This window comes from Phocoena sinus, chromosome 6 (genome assembly GCF_008692025.1).
Source record: "Phocoena sinus isolate mPhoSin1 chromosome 6, mPhoSin1.pri, whole genome shotgun sequence".
Classification (NCBI taxonomy): Eukaryota; Metazoa; Chordata; class Mammalia; order Artiodactyla; family Phocoenidae; genus Phocoena; species Phocoena sinus.
The window spans coordinates 54,057,777-54,080,342 of record NC_045768.1 but is presented as its reverse complement, the minus strand read 5'-3'; the positions used below and the strand labels follow the sequence as shown (position 1 = coordinate 54,080,342).

At 41.4% G+C, this 22,566-nt stretch overlaps 1 protein-coding gene across 1 annotated transcript in view; it reads left to right on the top strand.

Moving 5' to 3' along the window:
* Nucleotides 1-22,566, top strand: part of LOC116755002 (histone-arginine methyltransferase CARM1-like) — a 172,896-nt gene that overhangs the window by 119,661 nt on the left and 30,669 nt on the right. Inside the window, exons 6-7 of the mRNA XM_032633879.1 lie at nucleotides 4,475-4,652; nucleotides 9,627-9,717. Of these exons, the coding sequence (XP_032489770.1) occupies nucleotides 4,475-4,652; nucleotides 9,627-9,717 (269 nt within the window). The remainder of the gene's footprint in view (nucleotides 1-4,474; nucleotides 4,653-9,626; nucleotides 9,718-22,566) is intronic.

The window sequence follows — 22,566 nt, the reverse complement described above, 5'->3', positions numbered from 1 at the left end:
TCGAACCCGTGTCCGCTGTATTGACAGGCTGATTCTTAACCACTGTGCCACCAGGGAAGCCTCTAGATATAACACCACTTATTCATTCATTTCCCTGTGAATAGTTAATTCCAGTTTATTTTAAATTTTTATTTTATAATTACCAATATTATTATAAAGTTTTAGTACAGGTTATCTTATACACATGTTCAAACATTTCTCTAGAATGTATGTTTATAAAGGGAGTGATATTTCTAAGTTATAGAAATCTTCAGCTAATTGAATAATGCCAAATGTTTTTCTAAAATGGTTATATATGATTTAAGTGTAATATATTCTCTTCCTGGATGCTGGTTATGTATTACTCTAGAAAGGATAGTTGTGCTGAACTTCAGTTTTGGAAGAATGGGATCTGAAGTGACAGGGTAACATACAACTATCTGTTGTAAACCAAAGAGCAAGGAAGGCAGCAAGACTGACTCAAAAGAGTAGAGTGTGTCTCGCATCTGGAATTAGCTGCTCTTGTGTCTTAGAGATGTTATCGGTTGAGTTTATGTCCTGTTCTCAAATATCTCTGTCGAGGAATTGTATTCAAACGTAGGATTATCAAAACACTATTTTTGTTGTTTCTTAAAGATTGATCTGTGGGAGATAAATAAGCATTCAAGAAAAACTGCAAAGTATTCAAGTAAGTTTGGATGTCTGATTTAGCCAAGCCAAACAGTTTTCTGCAGGATTTCTCAAATCCATTAATATGCTAATAGGCACTGTGAGTTTGTAAGAAGGATATATATTATAAAGAAGTTCCAGTATTATTTAATCATGAAACTCCTTATGTTCATGGACTCCTGGAACGTACTTTGCAGAAATTTTGCTTTTTTTCTAATCATGACATGTTAGAACTAGAAGGAACCTTAAAACAACTCAGTTTTAAACTCCAGTTTTGCAAGAGGGATAAAATTAAGAGAGTTTAAGTGACTTCCCCAAGGACACACAGCTCTTCGATGGTTAAGGCGGGATTAGGATCTGTATCTTCACATTCTTGATCTAGTGTTCTTTGAATTCGGTTAAAAAATAAATGAAGTTGCAAGATGCAGTGGCCTGTATGTATGTGGTATGTCCTTCTTTACCAGTGAAAATAGTGAGACTCAGATTCTTTCCTGTGAACCTCAAATTGCCCTTCTGACAGCTTATAACATCCTCTCTCTGAAACTATATTAGATCTCTGATCTTCATGAGGGTTCAAGAGTCTAGGATTATTCTATGTAAAGTCTCCGTGTAGAGTAGATATCACACACACTTGATCATCCTATCTTATTGGTCCCTCCAGCAAGATTTAGCCAGAAAAACGTCCCTTCCAACATCATGGTTCAGGTGGATGAGGTGGTCTTATACATTGAGGTTGTGTGGACACCCTCACACCCCATAAGCAGAATTTAGGAAGGGCTTGAAATTTAGAAATGGAATCACCTTTCCATTAGGCAGTGGAACAGTGTGAACCAGAGACCCTTAAAAGTTCCAGACCCTTTAACTTTGAAAAAAGTTGTGAGAAGTATGTCCCCAGATTGAATTGCATTGTTATTTGTCGATACACTGTTGTAATAATGAAACATTTGATGTAATCTGAATGTCCGGTAACTTGGGGTTGGTTAAATGAATCAAGGTATGCTATGAAATACTATACAGCCAATAAAAATTATGTTCTAGAGCAATTCATAGAAAGATGTCTAAAACAGAGCTTCCCGAAAAGTGTGCCAGGTAGTAGGTTTTGATGCCCTTTGCCCTCATGGGAGATGGTCAGGGTCTTGTGTGGCCTGAACTCCCAGCTCAGATGTCTCAAACTGCAGGCAGTCTTTCCTATTCACACTAGTGTGTCATAAAAATGACTGTTATTTTTTTATGTATGCCGTGATGCAAAAAATATTCAGAAAACTGGTCTAAAATATATTACATGAAACAAAAGGTTATGAAATATTACTACAAAAAGTACATTTTTAAAAACAAATTTATTTTATTTTTGTCTACGTTGGGTCTTCATTGCTGTGAGCAGGCTTTCTCTAGTTGTGGCGAGCGGGGGCTACTCTTCATTTCAGTGCACGGGCTTCTCATTGCAGTGGCTTTTCTTGTTGTGCAGCATGGGCTCTAGGTGTGCGGGCTTCAGTAGTTGCGGCACGTAGACTCAGTAGCTGTAGTGCACGGGCTTAGTTGCTCTGCGGCATGTGGGATCTTCCCGGACCAGGGCTCGAACCCATTTCCCCTGCATCGGCAGGTGGATTCCTAACCACTGTGCCACCGTGGAAGCCCCAGAAGTACATATTTTTATAAACAGAGATACACTCAAAAGTCTGCTAGGAAATACACCCTGCCTACACCCGGATGATGGGAATACAGTTACTTTTATTTTCATTCTTTTGCTCATCTACATCTCTCCTTTTCAGTGAACACTTTTCTTTAATAACAATAATATGACAATACTAATTTAACACATGACCCTTAATATGCTTTATCTTGTTTTAGCCTCAAGCAGGCCTGTGAAGTAGACACTGCCATTATTACTTTCATTATATAAATGCTATTTTTAAATTTCAGATTTGAAGCTCTTAAGAACTGGACAAGTTGATGCAGAAAGGAAAAGGTGGAAATGAGACATATCTGAAAAGTAGAAATAAGAAAAGATAGTAACTAATTGTCCATGGGAAGCAACTATGTATGTATGCCACCAGGATATTGAGGATTATGGCATTAGTAACCAAAACGGAATCAAGGAAATACAAGATTATATAGAGATTTTAAAGAAATTTAGAGAAATGGTTAGTTTTCAAGAAGAAGCTGAGGTTGGCTCTTTACTTGTTGAGGTTGAAGAGATAACAAAGCAGGTTGGTAGAAATGTCCGGGTAATGGCCAGCGCTCAGGTGAGAGGAGAAACCTAAAGCTGTAGCGTGGACAGCCATCCACAGTGGAGCCATGCTTACAGCTATGCAGGTGAAGGGCTCTCCTGAGAAGAGAATGTACAGAGACAAGCGGGGTACCAAAAGTTTTACCCTTTAGGCCTCGTGTCCACAGACCCCTGAACTTGACATCCATGTGTAGAATGTTGATAGAATGGAATTCCACAAGTCCTTGTGCGTGGGTAAATGTTGACAGTGGATGACATGTACAAATAGTTTCTTCATTGTTTTTCCTCAGATCAGAGATTACTTGATTTCTTTTAAGGAAAGTATAAGTGGAAAAGACATTTAACAAACTTGCAGTGTAATGTTGGTGAGAAGCACCCTAGAGGATGGAATTCAAGGTGAAACATACCCTAGCTTTGGGAAGAAGTGATCAGAAATTGAGAAAATGCAACTGAATCATGACAAATGCTTGGTATACTGCATTTAGGGTGAGGAAAGGGTCAAGTTCCAAAAATTCAAAATGGAGGGCCTCTGACTATATATAAATACAGTGAGCAAAGATCTGAGAGTCTCAGGAAACCACAACTTGAAAAGGGATGTGCTGTATATATTTGTGCTGGTGCATATAAGATGTTTATTAGGAAATATTTTTTCAGGCAGCAGAAAGACATACGTGTAATAATATGGCCACCTTGTCATATTTGGCATTAAGAAGAAATATATTAGAAATATAATAATTATATTTCTCTTCAAGGTCCCTCTTTTAAGAGAGTTCAAAGTTATTAAATAGAATACAGAGGACATCAAAGAAAAAAGAATAGATAACTGTAAAATGTACTTCTAAAAAAAGGCTAATGAACATGGTATTATTTTTTTTTATTATTATTATTTTGGCGGTACGCAGGCCTCTCACTGTTGTGGCCTCTCCCGTTGCGGAGCACAGGCTCCAGACGCACAGGCTCAGCGGCCGTGGCTCACGGGCCCAGCTGCTCCACGGCATGTGGGATCTTCCCGGACCGGGGCACGGACCCGTGTCCCCTGCATCGGCAGGCGGACTCTCAACCATTGCACCACCAGGGGAGCCCTGAACGTGGTATTATTTATTTTTGGAATCAAAAGATCAAGGGATGATTTCATAAGGATCAGGATAGTTAAGTTATGCAAGATTGTTATACAGAGCTTTGGGGCATCTTTATTGCCAGTAGAAGAGTAGGAAATAAGCTGAAACTATTAATAACACCCCCCGAAGTACATGTGCATATATACACACACATACATGGACCACACATACTCACACACATGCACATATAAGTGTATGTTTGTATAAAGAGCCCGGAAGGGTCTACATCAAGCTATTAATTGTTATTATTTGTGTGTGGTATTGATTATAGGTGTTTTTATTTGTTCCATATCTGTGTCTTCTAATTTATCCATAGTAAACATGAAATGTTTGTGCAGTAAGAAAAATGTTTTTATGGTATTTATAGAAGCAAATAGGTCACTTCCCTCTCATCCCTATCACCCTGCCAACCCCTAACCTATAAAACTTAATTTTTATAATATTCTGTATAACAGTAGTACTGGTACTCTATGTTTTACAGATGCTAGTGAAAAGTAACCACCTTTCAGACAAGATCATTGTTTTGCCAGGGAAAATTGAAGAAATCTCACTTCCTGAGGCTGTAGATGTGATCATTTCAGAACCGATGGGATACATGCTGTTCAATGAAAGGATGTTGGAAAGTTACCTTCATTCCAAAAAATGGCTGAAAGCAAATGGTGAGTTGGCCAATTCCTGGTTTAGAAAGTAGGCTAACTTCTCTGTAAAATATGCCGTCTTACTTCCCCCATATTCAGTTCTTTATAGAAAGGAGGAGAGAGCATTTCTATTAAACCAGTTCTTTGATTTTCTCATCCTATTCTCCCATAGTAAATGGGCTAGTCTCCAAAAGACACTGATGGCAGTGGCTGCGTGGTATTCAGTATGTGGTAAAGGAGACCCGTTCCGAGTTATGTATTTTTGTCCTAGTTCAATCACTGTTTTCCTTAGCTAACTTGGCCTAACACTTGACCTTTTGACCTTGGCTTCCCCATCTGTATTATTAGAAGTAATATGTAAAGCCCTTTCAAGTGTTGACCTTCTGTAATGTGAGAAACTCTCTAGTGTCCATTTCTTCTTTCTAACATATTCTCTTCCTACTGTATGTCTCTTTCCCTATGGTCACTACATATAATCGAGATAATAATATAAAGTCCAGTATTCTCTTTGTGCTTAACGAGTGTCTGTGTGTGCTAAGCAATTTCCATAAATTATTTTATGAAAACCTTACGAAGTGTGAATAATTAAAGTTTTCAGTTTATTTGGAGGGTTAGTGCAGAGGTTCTCGGTGATTTTATACTCCTTTCCCAGGGGACATATGGTGATGTCTGAAGACATTTTTGAGTTGTCACAGCTGGCAGAGGTGGTGCTACGCACACCTAGGGGGAAGGGCCAGGGACTTGCTAAACATCTTTCAATGTGCAGGACAGCCCTCACACACATCAAAGGGTTATCCAGCCCAAAATGTCAGTAGGGCCGAGATTGAGACCTGGCTTAGTGGGAGACAGTATTACGATCCGCACTTACAAAGAGAAAACTGAAGCACGATGAGGGAAAGCATCGTGGCAAAGACACACCTCTACTAAGTGACAGAGCAGGGCTTTGACCCCAGATCTGTCTGACCCTGAAACCCACACTCACAACTGCTTGCACACACACTAACTTTCCACTGTTCACCAGAGAGAGTGGACATGTTCCAACAGCACATTTTTTTCAATTAAGGGTTAGAAGGTAACTGGCCAGTTTTAACAGTTGCATCTCTGATGAGAATTGCAGCTCCTTACCGGTTTTACTTACTTTAAAGTACTATTGTTGTGGCTCCCTAGTCATACCCAGTGAAGACGAGACAGAGGATAAACTACAACTCCTACTCACCAGGTTACCCGGTCTATATGCATAAGTAAAGCTTTAAGTTTGTGATTTCCTGCATGTTTCAAATTTTAGGGATTTAGAAATAGGCATTTTTTTAAAAAAAACTCATGCAGAAATAAATAAACTTGGGCAAAGTATACCTAACGTCAAGAACTCCATTAGCATTCCCATTATAAATCAGCCCAGGATGATCTTGGAGGCCTTGTGTTCATGTGATAAAATTGAATTATGGGAGATGAGAGCAAAGTAGCTTGGATTTCCTCCTCAAGGCCTCCCAGAAAGAATATTTGTATTTTTTTTCTGGATTTTTCTCAAAGGGTTAGGTGCTTTTGGATGATGAGACTTTAAACAAAGTTAATTAACATGCATCTGTTGAGCTGCCCTCTAAGCCGAATATTTAGACTTAATATCTGGGCATCCTTTTCCCCCAGATATTTGAAATGGTTATGAAATTTCATATTCGGCTATGTATCTTTAACTAGACAAGTAGAAATGAATACTGATTTTATCAGCTCTCTACCCTGTGCACTCCTGAGGGAAGGATGATTGATTTTTTTCCTAATTATTTTTATTTTCCATCAAAATAAGACATAGCTTACCACATCACATGACAATAAAAAGGCTTACAATGAAAATGAGTCACCCTCTGCCACACCTCTTCCTATCCAGAGACTGCTCCCCAAAGGCTTTTCCTTTCAACTCTATTCTCTGTTGCCTCTCTTAGTTACCTACATATTTCTATGTAAAATTATCATATTGCTCTTCTTGTCACTCTCTGGTTGAGAAGTTAGCTTTCCTGCATAGCAGCTCCTTCCCTTCTTGAGGCATCCCCCCATCCTCTAAAAGTATTTATACAGGTCCTCAGTCCCTTATCCAAACCCTCGAGACCAGATATGTTTCAGAATTCAAAATTTGGAGGACTTTGGAAAGGTCACAGAGTCATATACCATGTGTTACTTAACACCTCCAGTGGGATCTGAGGCAGCCCTCCATAATGAAGCACATAGTATTTCTGCAACAAAACATGAACATGGATACCAAGTAGGATAAATAAAGACTATAAACTCATGTCAGTTCAGGTCGGGTTTGCCATCAAATGATGTTGCAGACTTACAAAAATCTGTTGCTTTGCATAGCTTTTTGGGTTTCAGAATTTTTTTTTAATATAAGGAAATATAGACCTAGATTATTACTTGTTTAAATCAATAATCGGTGTTTACATTATTATGACAATGTAAATACTGTTCAGTGCTGAGTCAGGTGGTATGGTAGGTGTATATGATTATATTTTTTTTTCATGAAATCTTTTGTTTTTCCTGGAGTAAATTGCCTTGTTTTTTCATTAGTTTAGTTTTCCGTATACTCATGACTAATTTTTTCCATGCTTTAACGGGTCTGACAGATTGCCTATAAATATTTATTTTGTGGAATTCTCCTGTAATGCTCTGTCCTCCTCGACCACCCATGAACTGGTAGCTCTCTAGTCCTATTGTGTGGCTACCCCACTTTGACTTTCCACCATATTCTTTTGTCTTCCCCTTTCTTGGTTTATACCATTCATTTCAGCAAAGAATATTTTCTAATAGCTTCTGGAGAAAGGGTGGTTGAGAAGTTTCTGTTTATTGAGTCCTCATATTATCATTTTGTTAGGTAGAGAATTTTAACTTGAAAACAATTTTTACTCAGTATTTTTAAGGCATCTTTTTTTGGCATCTGGTACCCAATGTTGCTATTGAGAAGTCGAATGCCATTCTGACTCCTGAAGTTTTAAAATGACATAGTTTTTCCCTCTGGATGCTTTTAGTATTTTTTTTTTCATTTCTAGTTGTCTTAGTGTGAAACTTAAAATTCTTGTGCTGGACATTTAGTGGGTATGTTAAATCAGAAGACTCATTTTCTTCTACTCTTGGAATTTTTCTTATATTTTACCTTTGATGATTTCCTCCCCTCCATTTTATCTAATATCTTGGCAATTCCTCTTAGGCTTGGGCTCAGAACATCCTCCTCTGAAACTTCCCAGGTTTACACAAATAATGATACATATGACTTTTCCAGAGTTGTTTAATATCCTTGTATCTTGAAATTGAAAAACCACCAAGCAGTCATTATTGTTTTAACAGTAGCGCTTGAGATTTACATGGAGAAATATGAATGATGTTACAGTCGTGGTTTTTCTCTGACCACCTTTGAAAATACCGTAATTAAAATGATCTGTTCTATTTTAACGGACATCAGGGGGAGCATAGTTAAAGTATGAGACTATTGACTATTGGAAGAGATTTCACCCTTGGGTTTTTTCCTTCCGCTTATTAGCTCTGTGCTTATGGCTGAATCATTTAAATTTCCCTGTTCCTTAGTTTTCTCATTTATAAAATGGATATAATAATAGAACCTACTTTATATTATTATGAGGATTAAATGAATTAATACATGGGAAGCCCATAAAAAGGTTCAAGGCAGAGTTAACATAAACAAGAACTTTTAGGTATTATTATTAGAATGATGATGATGATGATGAAGATCTGTAGTTTTTTAGATAATGAGAATAATAACGCTGATCGCCACATCTGCCTGCCCAGAAGGGCCCAACTCCAGGTCTGCCAGCCTAGGTGTTTGTTTGCCTGCTAAGTTATCTGCCTTTTCCCCCAGTGACTGCAAATGTCAGGAACAAAACGCAAGTGCTGCGGGCTTCCCAGCGTGGAGGATGGTGAGCCTGCAGATAAGCATAGATTCTAACAGCACTTAAAAAGATAAATAGTCAATATGATTATACATCAACAAAGTCTAAGAATGAAAATAATAATGTGATAGGATGATGGAATGTTGATTGTTTTCAAAGCTAAGTTGTTTTTACAATAAATAAAAGAAAAAATAAATAAATAAAAGAAGTGCCCAGAATTCCAAGCACCGGACATACAGAAAGGAAAAAAAAACTAGTAGCTGAGGTGGGAAGCAGCTGCATAGCACAGGGAGATCAGCTCGGTGCTTTGTGACCACCTAGAGGGGTGGGTTAGGGAGAGTGGGAGGGAGGCGCAAGAGGGAGGGGATATGGGGATATATGTATATGTACAGCTGATTCACTTTGTTATACAGCAGAAACTAACACACCATTGTAAAGCATTTATGCTCCAGGGACTTCCCTTGTGGCACAGTGGCTGGGAATCTGCCTGCCAATGCAGGGGACACAGGTTCAAGCCCTGGTCCGGGAAGATTCCACATGCTGCGGAGCAGCTGGGCCCATGCGCCTTAACTGCTGAGCTTGCGCTCTAGAGTCCGTGAGCCACAACTACTCAGCCCATGTGCCACAACTACTGAAGCCCACGAGCCTAGAGCCCGTGCTCTGCAACAAGAGAAGCCACCGCACCGCAACAAAGAGTAGCCCCTGCTGGCCGCAACTAGAGAAAGCCCGCGCGCAGCAACAGAGACCCAATGCAGCCAAAAATAAAATAAATTTTTAAAAAATATCATACTCCACTAAAGATGTTAAAAAAAAAAAAAAACCAACCAGTAGCTGAGAAAGCCAATGTGCCAGGTTAAATGCCTCACCCTAGGACTCTAAACTTTTATTATAATGTAGCTTTGTGACTTGCTTTGACATTCTTTTTTATATTCCCTGTAATCTTCTGCCTGATTTTCTTATCATTGCTTTGAGGCAAGTTTACGTTTTAGCCTGCTGTGTAATAACTGAGATGGAATGAAAGAATGGAACAGGTCAAGTGGCAGGTCTTCAAGTAAGAAGGCAGTAGGAGTCAACTTTGAGTCTGTTGTCTTCTGCTCGATAGGAATGATGTTCCCGACGTGCGGCGACATCCACCTGGCCCCCTTTTCCGATGAACAGCTGTACTTGGACCATCACTCCAGAGCCAACTTTTGGTAACGTTCTCTCCTCTCTTCCCCTCCTTTCAGAGTAAACCAGAGTTCTTAAACTGTTGACACTGTGGGTCACATACTGGGGTCAGGGGCTGTCCTGTGCACTGTAGGCTGTTTAGCACCTTTCCTGGCATGTACTTCCTGGATGCCAGTAGCACCTTCCCCCTAGTTGTGGCAACCAAAAATGTCTCCAGACACTACCAAACATCCCCTTGGAAGGCAAAATCACCCCCTGTTGAGGACTACTGAAATAGACAAATAAGGGAGCCAGTTAGGCAAAATCAAACATCCAAAACACTGCCCTAAGGCTAAAATAATAGCATCCTCCCCCTGCCTGCCTTTCCTCCCTTTCCACTTCCTCCATCCATTCTTTTGGCCCAAGGCTATGGCTTCTGCTAGAACATGCCTTTGTCAGAGAGCAGATCAATCAATATACCTTCATGTAAATGAATTGATCCGAAAATTCTTGAGCTTTCCTCCTAATTAGCTGTTGACCTTTGGGCAGTTCACTTCATCGTCTGAGACTTGGTTTCTTCCACTGGTAAAATGAGAACTAACACAAAACTCCTGCCACTTTGAAACCACCATTCCTTCTGCCTTCTTTCCCTGAAACTGGTTTTTATAAGGAGAAGGAGGGGAGGAGAATGACAATATTGGACCTGTGGGAGGGAGAAACAGAACAGATACCATCCAAGTGGGAATGTGAGGCGCGTAGGAGGGAGCACAGCGTGCACCGGCAGGTGGGCGAGGATGTGAGCTAAAATGTAAACTTTTCAGTTCTGTCTGAGGATGCAGAACCGTCCAACGGCAATATCCAAAGTTGATTTCCAGGGCTTTCTCTTTGTAATGCCGTCCGTTGGTGAAGGGGCAGGAAATAGGAAGTGCTTTGGTTTCCCGCATTACAAAGTTCTATGAGTGAGGTCGAAGGGTTATGATTTCTCTTTCTCCCCAGTTTTTTCTGGCAAAATAGGCTTTCCCACCCCAGTTTCATAACCTTTAACGGCTTCGATTCAATCTGTAATTTTGAAACTACAAGCCACAGAATTTCCAGTGGGGGTGAATGGCCTCGTCGTGTGTATGTGTGTGGTGACAGAGGGGGCGATGATGTCATGTAAGGTCATGCTGACCCTAAATGTTTCTATCTTAAATGGAGAGGTTGGAGAGAGAGGAATTTCAGGTGACAGAGTATGCCAGACTTACAGGGGAGGTTGGTTGTCCAGGCAGTTTTTCTGTGATCTCCCAGCAGTACCATCTGCTGCACGGGTGGTTTTGGCAGAATGCCTTGAGAGAAATCAAGGAGGCGGCGGGGGTGGGGGCGGAGTTGGAGACTGTTGAGTATAGACACCCCTTTTGAGGAATTTCACTGCAAAGGGAGTTAGAGAGATGGGTGGTGGCTGACCAGGGAAGTGAGGTATAAAAAAGGTAGTTTTTTTAATGGAATAAATAGAACATGTTTGCATGTTTGATGGGGAGCCCAGCCAGTCCACTGTGATTATTAATACTCTCTAGGTCTAGTAAGAACTCTCTTGATGAGCTCACCCTTTCCCACAGTTCAAATACCATCTCTATGCTAATGATTTCCGAGTGTATCTCTCCAGACTTGTCCTGTGAACGCCATACTTTTCCATAGCCAACTGCCTCCTGGACGTCTGCCCTTGGAGAGACGCACCATGTCCACAGCTCGACTCCCGATCTCCCCCACTGCCACCCCACACCTGCTCTACACACAGTCTTTCCACCTCAATGGCTGACAACTTTATCCTCCTAATCATTCAGGCTCCGAATCTTGAAGGCCTTCTTTCTTTGTTCCCCATCCCTAAACCATTAAGAGATTATGTTGGTCTTACTTCCAAAGTACGTTTGACCCCTGAACAACACAGATTTGAACTGTGTGGACTTTTTTCAATAAATATATACTAAAGCTCTACGTGTGAATCTGTGCATGTGGAACCACGGATACAGAGGGCTGACTGTAAAGTTAATGAGCATTTTTGACTCTGTGGAGGGTGGGTGCACCAACAAACCCCCCCTTTTGTTCAAGGATCAACTGTATATCCAGAATCTGACCAGTTCTCCCTGTATTTACTGTTTCCACTTGATCACAACACTGTCATCTCTCATCTCAGTTATTACGGTAGCTTCTTAACCTGTCTATTCCAACATCCCCAAAGCCCTCCAGTAGGTTCTACCCAGTCTGGCTCCTCATTTTCTACTGCTGTGTTCACTCCACTCCAGCCTCCCAGACTTCCTTGCCCATCCTCAGGCGTACCTGACACACTCCCACCTTAGGGCCTTGCATTTGCTCATCCTTCTCTGGAATACCTTTCCCTCCAGATTCACATGGCTAATTCCTTCGACTCTGTAAAGTCTTTGTTAAATGGCTTCTCAATAGGACCTACCCTGACCACCATATTTAAAGTGGCAGCCATACCACTCCTAATCCCACTTTTTCTGCTCTGTATTTTTCCTCCAACACTTATCACCTCCTAAAAGACTTACTTATTATTGTTTATTGTCCGTATCCCTCCTCATAGAATGTAAGCACTGCAAGAGCTGGAATATTGTCACTGTTCATTACCTATCCTGCCACATGGTAGGCCCTCAATAAATATTTCTGATAAAAACTCCTGTGACCTCAAACATGTATGGAAATAATTACTATCAAGATTTTAGTTGAGACCTTTCTCATTTTTCTTTTTCTTTATAAAATTAGACTCATACCATAAGTACCATTTTATAGCACTTTTAAAAAACGTTATTAATACCTTGTTGACATGTTCTCAGGTCTTTTAGATATTATTTTGCTGCAGAGTATTTCTTTTGTGGCTCTCTTGTAATTTATCGACTCAAGATCCAATGTTGGGTATTAAATTATTAATTATAATTTAACCCTATACATTCTATTAAGAAACAATACTAAGGTATTGTTCCTATATTCCACAAGAATGTAGAATTTTATAGACTTCTATAAATTCTATAGGAAACAATGCTAAAGTGAACATCCTGTTATAGAAATCTTGTACATTCTGATTATTACCTTACAGTAAATTGCTAGAAGCAGAATCACTGGACCAAAAGGTGTGAAGAAGGAACTTTACAAAAATTATTCTGGGGCTTCCCTGGTGGCGCAGTGGTTGAGAGTCCGCCTGCCGATGCAGGGGACATGGGTTCGTGCCCCGGTCTGGGAAGATCCCACATGCCACGGAGCGGCTGGGCCCGTGAGCCATGGCCGCTGAGCCTGCGCGTCCTTAGCCTGTGCTCCGCAACGGGAGAGGCCACAACAGTGAGAGGCCTGCGTACTGCAAAAAAAAAAAAATTATTCTTATATGTTGCCAAATTGCCCTGTAGAAAAGCTTTACCAATTAACACTTCCACCAGTGGTATATGAGAATGTCTGCTGAGTCTTGCCCATACAGGATATGTTCTGTTAAATGCCAGTTTGATTTGCAAAAAAAATGGTGGCCGATTTATTTTTAATCTGTATTTCTTTGATAGCTGGTGCATTTGAATGGTTTTATTTTTAGTCAACAGATACACACACAAAATTTTTTAATATATAGTTATCAAAATTCATAGGCTTCACTCTGTTTCTACTTTCTGTCCCTTTATAAGGGGGTTTCTGCATTCGACTACTAGCATGAAGGCCTTCTGTTGTATTGATCCAAGGAACAGGTGGTGAAAGCTTGCATGATTTCTGATTTCTGTTAGAAGAGGCAAAGAAGTAGATGCTGGCTGAAAGGAGGCAGGGGGATGCAAAAAGTGAGTCTGGGTGTATTCTGAGGGAGGGCTGAGAGACTGAGGAATAACTAACAGGCTAAATAAATAAGATCCCCAGATACAACCCATCATCAGTCCTCACCTGACTTAACTATCAACAACGCCGCTTGATGCCTTTGACTCTTCACTTCTGAGCCTAAACCTGATTTTCTTCCTTCCTTATTGGCCCTAATTCTCCTTTGCTGATTCTTCCTCATGACTCAAATCTTTGATGTTGGATTGACTCCTGGTTAGTTCTTAGATGTCTTCCTATTTCTGTCTGTGCTCACTTTCTTACTGATCTCATTTAAATACCGTCTTTACGTTGACAACTCCCATAGTTAGAACTCCAGGCCAGACTTCTCCCCAGAACCATAGACTTTGGATGTCCAAGTGGCTGATGACAGCTCACCTTGGATGTCTGTTGGGCATCTTAAATTTAATACATCCAAAGGCAAGCTGCTTTTCACCACCACCTCCTGCCCACCCCTGCAAAACAAACATAAAACAAGCAAAACAGAAAACCCTGCTTTACTACAGTCTTGAAATAGCCTCCTAACTCATTTCCTCTTTTTAAACAACAGCCAACATGATCTTGATAACACATGATTAGGTCATGTTATTCTTCCACCCAGAACCCTCCACTGGCTTCCGATCATCTGCATAAGAACGTCCAGAGTTCTCCCGACAGATGGTAAGACTCCGCCTGGTCAGGTTCCACCCTGCTGTCCCTCGGACATCATCTCCTGCTACTTGCTCTCTTGTCCTCTCCACTCTGGCCTCATTGGTTGGGCTCCCTGCTTCCCCTCGAACATACTAGGCTTGCTGGCACCTCACTGCCCTTCCCTCTGCCTGAAACGCAGGTGTCTCTGTGGCTCGCTCTCACCTCCTTCAGGTCTTAGCTCACCTGTCATCATCTCAGGGAGACCATCTGTCAATTAAAACTTGTAATCTCTTCCCTCCTGGAAGCCCTTATCCCACTTCTCACTTCCTTTTTCTCTATAGCACTTATTATCATCTGCCATATATATGCTTTTACTTATCTGTTTTATTTCTTGGCCATCTCCCCCCATGAGACTACAAGTTCTGTAAGAGTGGCTGTTCGATTTACTGCTGTGTCCCCATCGTCTGACCTAGATGATCATAATTGCTCAATACATTTTTGTTAACTAGAAGACAAATGCATTATTCATAAGATTTCTTTATATATTAAGAGTATTAAGACTTTGTTGTAGTTTCTTCAGAATTTTCTCTTCACCTTGTAATATTCTTTGTGGTGGTTTTTACCACAAAAGGCGTTAAAAACGTTTATGTATGTAAACCTACCAATATTTTATTTTACAGTTTCTTTCTTTTCCTTTATTTGAAAAAAAGCTTCCCCACCCTGAGTCTGGTATTAGCTTCCTTCTACTTCTTTCATATTTTAGTTTTTTTTACACTTAACAGTCTTTCAAATATACATTTAACTCTAAAATTCATTTAAGTATGCAGTAAGCATATAACTGTAGCCTTTTTAAATAACCAGTCCTGGGGTTCACTCTTGGTAGACAAGCTTACTACATTCTGATGTTAGTAGCAGTCACCTATAGAATGAATAATTTCCTTTTCTTATTTGATTAAGATTCCTCGGCCCTTATTAATTAAGATTCTGAAAAGTATCTCCTGAGAGTAAGGCTCAGTCATGAAGAATCGTCATTCTCCGCTCTAAAGCTTCTTTAGGTGATGGGTGCTACTGACAGTACTGAAAATATATAAGTGGTTCAGGGGGTTAAAACCAAGGCTTTTAAATACAATTTTTAATGGATTCTCATATCAAGAAAAATATATACATAGGATCAATTAAGAGGAGTAACCAAATATTCTCAAGAAGTTTGAGATGATGCTAGTTTACCTCATTACAGTTATCACAGTTATAGAACATACAAGCGTAGGCAAGTAGGCAGCAGTTAAAAACTAGATAAATCAGAGTCTAGAACCAGATTCCACTGTGTTTAATTCTTGGTTCTGTCAATTACTAACTGTAAAACCTTAGCCAAGTTAATCTAATTTCTTTTAGACTCAAGTTTCTTATTTATAAACTAAAGGTAACAGTGTTACCTACCTGGGGATGGGGAGTTTAAGGGATGGGACCTTTCCTTGTACAACTGTCATAGCCCTTTCTTCAGAGGCCAGTGTGAGGGTTCTAACAGATGCTGAATATGTCTATCCCAGTTGCACATTCGGGGACTGGGAAAATAACTACATGGTGGGTATGCACTCATTGGACACCCTGTGCTATAGACTTGGTCAGACCTTCCTTTGCTACCTCCATAAACCCTTACTAACCAGAGATATCCTAAGATTTCTCATATCAGTATCACTTTTTATCTCACATTCCTCAAAAAAATCTAGATATTCTCCTTTCTCCTACATAGTTGCTTTGCCACAGAGAAGAATTGGGGAATGTTTACCATATGTTCCTGCAGTGGCATTGCAGAGTCCTCCCTCAAGGGACTGGGTTTCCACTTCAGTCATGGGCCAGTGGTCTCTGGATCCATAAACCAGATCTCTAAGTTAGATCTGGAAATTGGGTGAGGGACCTAATCTTCCCATTGTGACAGCTGACATCCTGCTCGTAAGCTAGCAAGATTTTTGTTGTTGTTGTTATAGAAATTGAGTGCTGTCTGTTCACTGTGCATGTATTTCACCTCTCTGGTAACACTAGGACCTTTTAGCAACCACTTACAGGCCCCTCTGGATCAAGGTACCCTGACTGTCACACTGTCACTAGTCCTGCTGTCCAACACAGTCATTATGTCATTCTAGCCTATGATGGTTAATTACTGCTTTCTTGCTTCTGACATTCTGAAATTCCATCCAGATTATGCTTATCCGGAGCAGAATTTAACGGCAGCGTCACCCGTCACTGTCTTTGATGTACTGAGGGCAGCATGCCTCAGATCTTTCGCTAGTTTGTTCCCCATTACCTGTATGAATGGAGAGTTTCCTGGACTTTGCCTGAGAATAGTCAGGTGGAACAATCTTACATCTTACACAGTAAATCCGTCTAGCATTTCCACCTCTCTGAGCCTTGGACCCCTTCCTCAATACTATACTGCAGAAATTCTGGAATCTCCATCTCATTAACTGCAGGCCATCATGATGACCGTGCTTCAAAGTGACATACATCCCGGCAGACTACCAGGAGTGGTATCTGCTAGAACATTGAATCCTGGGAGTGCCGTTGTTGATGAATTGCAGCCTATGCTGACATATTCTACCCCCACTAGTCCCAACACCCTTAAAGTCCACTCCAATACCCATTTCCCTGGTTCTTAGCAGAAAATATTAACCAGCTTCTCTGATGTTTTAGTCACGTAAGTTATCTCCTCCTGGAGTAGGAATTGTACTTACTGCTTGGGCTGTGCTGGAGTTACCATCCTGACAGCAATGAGGGACCATTAGCCTGGAGGCAGTGCGCAACAGTGAGGCAGATCTTGAGGGGAATAAGATTATCTTGCAAGGCCCAGGCTTCAAGAGGAGTTGTTGTGCAGTCTTCAGGCAAAGGGAAGCTGTTCTCCTCTGACAGGACAGATGAGAATTAGGCTTCTGCTGGTCTGAAGGATTCAGAGGAGTTGGGAAGGTCTTTTCAGGATTCTCTGCCTTATCCACTCTACTATCTTAATTCCAGGTCTCAGGGCCCTAGTCTCTTCCTGTCAGGGCCCTGAATGTGATATGTAAGATCTGTCAAGGTTGCACACCCAATATCCTTTGCAACTCTTCCCCTGTTGCTGCTTTACTACCTTGTTTGGGGTGGGGAGGCGGGGCAGTTCCAGTTTCAAGGATGTGGCTTTGAACTCTCAAATGCTATACCTGATTTTCTGCACAGAAGGCCTTGGAGCACCAAGGAGAGAGGAATTCCCTGAAATTCTGCCAAGGAAGCCCTCTGGATTTCACAGTGTGTCTTAAGTTGGGAGTTGACTGCTCTGAGATAATAGTCTTCTTTTTGCAAAGCTTCCAATGCTATTAACAGAGCCTTGTCTCTGTTAATAGGGGTCCAAAGGCTCAGAGCCTCAATCCATATAATTATCATCACCCCAAAACTTCAAGCACGCAGTTACCACATAGCTCAGTGCCTCACCTTCCACCTTTACTGCATCCTAATTAGCCACTAGTGAGACTGTGAGTAATTGTGATGAAACTACATGCTAAGAGTTTTCCCTCCGCACTTATCAGTAATTCTACATTCAAGGGCCACACCCATATTGATTGTCTTAGCTTGGGTTCCCCAGGAATCAGGGTCTTAGGCAAAGCTCGTAAGCTATTTTACTAACGAATACCATCCCAGTGAAACAAGAATGAGGAGAAAACAGAGGGAGGCAGGAAAGGAGGGAGAGATGATGCAAAAGTGCATAACTGAGCTGACCACCACATGGTAGCAAATACCAAGAGATTGCTTGATCCCTCAGCACCATCTTTAGAGGTCAAATGAACTATATCTCAGGACAGTTTACACAGATGATGGGAGAGAAGTGTATTTATCCATTGGCTCTTAACTCCTCATTGGGCAACTGTTTACCCCTAACATTAAGTAGTCTGCACTTCGGGGTTGTACATGCATGGACACCAAATGGGGGTCAGGGCACCTCACGCCCCACAGTCTGCAGGGATGCTCAGGGCAGGAGGGGAGAGCGCACGGTGCAGGTCTGAGGTGAGGCGCTGCTGGGTTGCGCTCACGTGGAGTCAGATGAGTCCATACCTTGACACAGCGGGGGCAGAATACCTGGCTGAGGACTCCAGAGGCAGATAAGACAGAGGATCTGAGGTGACCCTTAAAAGGTGGTATACCACTTAAGGAACCAAAAGACATTTCCCAGTTTCCTTTTCAGAGTATTGTGAGTGGGCTGTACGCACCCATCATGCTTGACAACGGCAGAGCGAGTTGAGCGATGGCAGGGATGCCAGTGGTGGATGGTCTATAGTCAGCTGTTCTTTACAGAAATCAGAAGTCTGTGCTTACAAAGGACAAGGGAAGATGAATGTAAGCAGAATTCTGCCACGGGCAGTGAGAGCTCCCTTCTTGCACCTTGCCACTCTGACTCTACTAAATGCCTCCTTGACCATGGTGTTGCTGAGAAACATTATTCTGAAGGGAATCCATTCCGCTGAATGCACAAGCTGCTACATTCTACTGCAAAGGCACTGGATGGTTTGTTCTTAGGCTAATTCTGCCCCCAAACTGAAATTTCTACTAAAGGTTCTTTTGGTATAGCTAGAAGTTTAGGCCTTCTGGTCTTTCCCAAAAATATATTTGGCCCTGATAGTCACTGGTTCTTAGGAATACCATACGGACCAAATAAGAACATTTCAAATTACCGTGAGATACAACCAAATTTTTGTCGGAAGTCAAGTGTATGCATAAAGTATCACAGAGAACTTTTGCAGGAATACTACCAACACAGTTGTGTTTGGACTTTCATATGCCACTGTCCTTACTTCATTTACATTCAGTGATTCCTGGGACTATAACCTTCGTTCAGCTACCCAGTATTTCCTCTTAATATTTCCTCTGGTTCTCTTTTATGTCTGCAGCTCTTGAACTCACCAGGCTTTTGCTCATGAAATAAGCCTCAATTTCTGTATTCATCTTTTTTGTAACCTATGTCAAACTCATAGCTCTTTCACAGTATTCTGCCACTGGGCCCATGCACATCCAGATCTGTGTAGTCAGGGATACAGTATTTCAGTTTCTGGATCCTCTCGCATCAGAGCTCTCCATTTTCAAACAGAGTTCAACTTCAGCAGACATCACTTCATCTCTTCCCTGGGCCTGGTTCTATACACTCTTAGGCTAAAGCACTTCAGTTCTGTACTCACAGAATTCGGACTCCCCTGAATTAGGTAAAACTATTCATCAGAATTATATTCATAGCACACATAATGGCACACTCTTATTAACTGTTTTCTTTTTAGTTAAGGCACTTACGGTTTTAAGTGACAAAAGAAAGAATTTTAAAATGGCTTAAAAAAAAGGATATTTTTGACTAACGTATCTGAAAAGCCTGAGTAGATTCAGCTTCTCAGGCACAAATGGCTTCCAGGGCACAGACACTTAATTGGGTCCAGGTCTCTCTCTATCCCTTAGCTCAGCTCCATTCTTGGATAGGGCTCTTCCCTCATGGCAGCAATGTGGTTTCCAGGAAATCCAGATTTATAGACTCATAGCTCCATGTCCACTTCTCTGTTGCAACAGTTTGAACAAAAGTCTTAGACTTGACTTTCCTTGGGTCACATGCCTAACCCTGAGTCCATCATTAAGGCCAGAGAGATAAGACACTCTGATTGGCTACAACTCAGCTACATGCCAGAATTTATTGCTGGGGGCAGAGTCAAACCATCCAAACCCCAAGAACTGAGAGTGAGGAAGAAGTGCCTCTCAGAAGAAAATCTGGTGCCGTAATCAGAAGAAGAGCAACTCTTTGCTGGGTAGAATGAACAAAAGATGTCCACCATAGTTGTCTTGACTGATCCACTTTTTCTTCTGATCCATTTCCATAGGTCCAATTCTTATACAAACCAGTAATGTCTAGATTTATGTTGGTGACACCGAGGGGTGCTCCATGGATTCCTTTACAGAATCCCAGGCTTTCCCTTTCTTAATGAAAGAGGCAGTCTGAAGCTTGATTTCTTTTAAGGCCTGTGCACCCATTTCCCTTTCTCCTTTATACTAAAAAAAACCTATTTTTACAAATACAAAAAGCATATAAATATAGCCCATGTAAAATATAAGCCACTTTGCTAGGGTTTAAGCCAGCAAAACCAGAGACATAATGAGCTGAGCATCTTCATAGATACCGCTTTACAGGATGGTATGTCTGCATGCTGTTGATGCAGAAAATTGTCAAAAACAGCCAAGCTTCAAGTCCTGCTATATAAAAGGAATGTATAAGAAATAAAACAAAGTTGCAATTTGTTTCTAGGCATGCATCCTTCTCCTACCAGGCATTCCCAGCAGGCCATTCCAGCAACCCTCTTACGCTGCATCCTCAGCATCGTGTGCGGCTTAGGTGACGTTTTTGGATCCTTGTTTTTGTTTCCTAGTTCTTAGGGTTATGTATGTCTCTCCTCAGGTTGGCATATCACTGGTTGTTAATTCTGGTAGAACATATTCCATTAAGATACCCAAAAGTTGCTTAATTGTCAAACAGCAGAATAGGATTTTCCTTCCTCCCTTAACTTTTCTTCCTTCTCTCTCTCTTTTTTTGGCCTTTTTAAAGGAAGGAAGTATTTAATGGGGATGACTGAATTTTTTTGTTAGAATAGAATGAGGAAGCAAAGATTTTAAAAAAACTTTTTTATTGGAGTCTAGTTGATTTACAATGTTGTGTTAGTTTCTGAAAGATTTTTATTACAGTCAAACATCTGAGTTGTGCTACGAGAGTGTGGGTTCATATTAGCAAGACAAAGGAGTGTGTGTGTTAGAGAAACCCCCCACTGTTAACTTCTGCAAGAGAACCTCGGGTAGTACCACCATCCTTCTAAGACAGATCCAGGACACTGTGGGAGGAGGAAGGACAAAAGACCAAGGTGAGCTAGAGGAGAGACAAAAACAAGAGACCCAAGAGGGAGGACTCCCCTGGATGCTTCTCCAAGCTCGGCTCTGCATGGAGACCATGGAGAGGCTGATGGGATGGTAAATGGGTGGCCTCTTTTGCTGTACTCTGGGTGTGTTTAGGTGTAGCTAATGTAAGATTGTTTTCCTTCTGGACTGTATTTGCAGGATTTTTCAGATGTTGCATGTCTTACGGTGGAGAAGGAGGAGAGGAAGAGGGAGGTACACTTGAAATTTGAAGTCAAGAGAAAAACATGCATGTAGACTCCTCCTTATGCGCTCATAAAGAGGCCATAAGCTAACTTGGAAAATAAAACCCACATACGATGAGAACAATGGAACTTATCCCCAGCTTCCAAGTCAACAGATTCGTTTCCTGATCCATCCCCCAGCAGTGTATCTTAGGAAACCCAGAAAGGTGCCACCTCCCATCTGCTTTCATTATTTTATGATGCATTTCAGAAGGAGATTTGAGATTTCTAAGAAATGGAAGTATGGTCCAGCCAGAAAGTTTTTAAAACCCAGGCAGTGGGCTCTTTGCCTACAGCTCTCCGTCTGCCCCAGGAATGGTGCCCGTTTGCACCACACTGATCTTGGCTTCTGGGTTTTAATTGACAGTGAACACACAAAGAGAATGGCACATCCTGGGCCCCTCTCAGAGCTGAGGTTGAATGCAAAGACTCTAGTACACAGAGAATAGAGAGCAGTTCCCAGCCTCCGCCACTGCCAGGTGGAGGGCTGTCTTTGCCTTTGGGATTTTTCTCTTTCACCTACTTGGCCAGGATTCTAGAACAGCTAACTTAGTCGTCTTCAACCCTGATCGTGCATTAGAATCACCTGTTGAGCTTTGGAAACAAGTGCTAGGGCCGTACCCCCAGATCAAATAAATCACAGCTTGGGGGGATGCAGTCCAGGCATCAGCACTTTTTAAAAGCTTTCTAGGGGATTCTCAAGGACAGTCAAGGTTGAGTCCTTCTGGGCTTTCTGGGAAGTTCTCTGTCTCTGTCTGACCCTCCACTCCTCTCCCCTTCCCTGTCTTCACCCCTTCTTCCCTCCCACCCCTCTCCTCTCTTCCCCTTCCCTCTCTCTCCCCCCCTTCCCTCCAATAAAAAATTTTGTGATAAGGACTTACATCCCCAAGAAAACTTCCACTCTCTTTCTAAATACTGAAAAGATCGTCTAAACTTACAGTGTTCTGTTTCCAAACATTTTCTAGGATTATAGGAGTCTTGTTTTCAAAATGTGTACTTATAAAGTGATGTACAGCAGTTTGGTTTTACCTGTGGACAGCCTGGCTCTGGCCCTTGATGGAAGGAGATTAGGAAACAAGAGATGAAGCCAAAGAAGCTTTGGCGAATGATTTTCTGTTTCCCCATTGTCCTTATTGGCACCAGTGCCCACACACAGGGCCATTTAGGACACCAAGTTCTCCGTTCATTCATTAAATGCATAGATAGATACGTAGATATCTTTAGCCCTAACCGTATTCGAGGCTCCATGCTAAG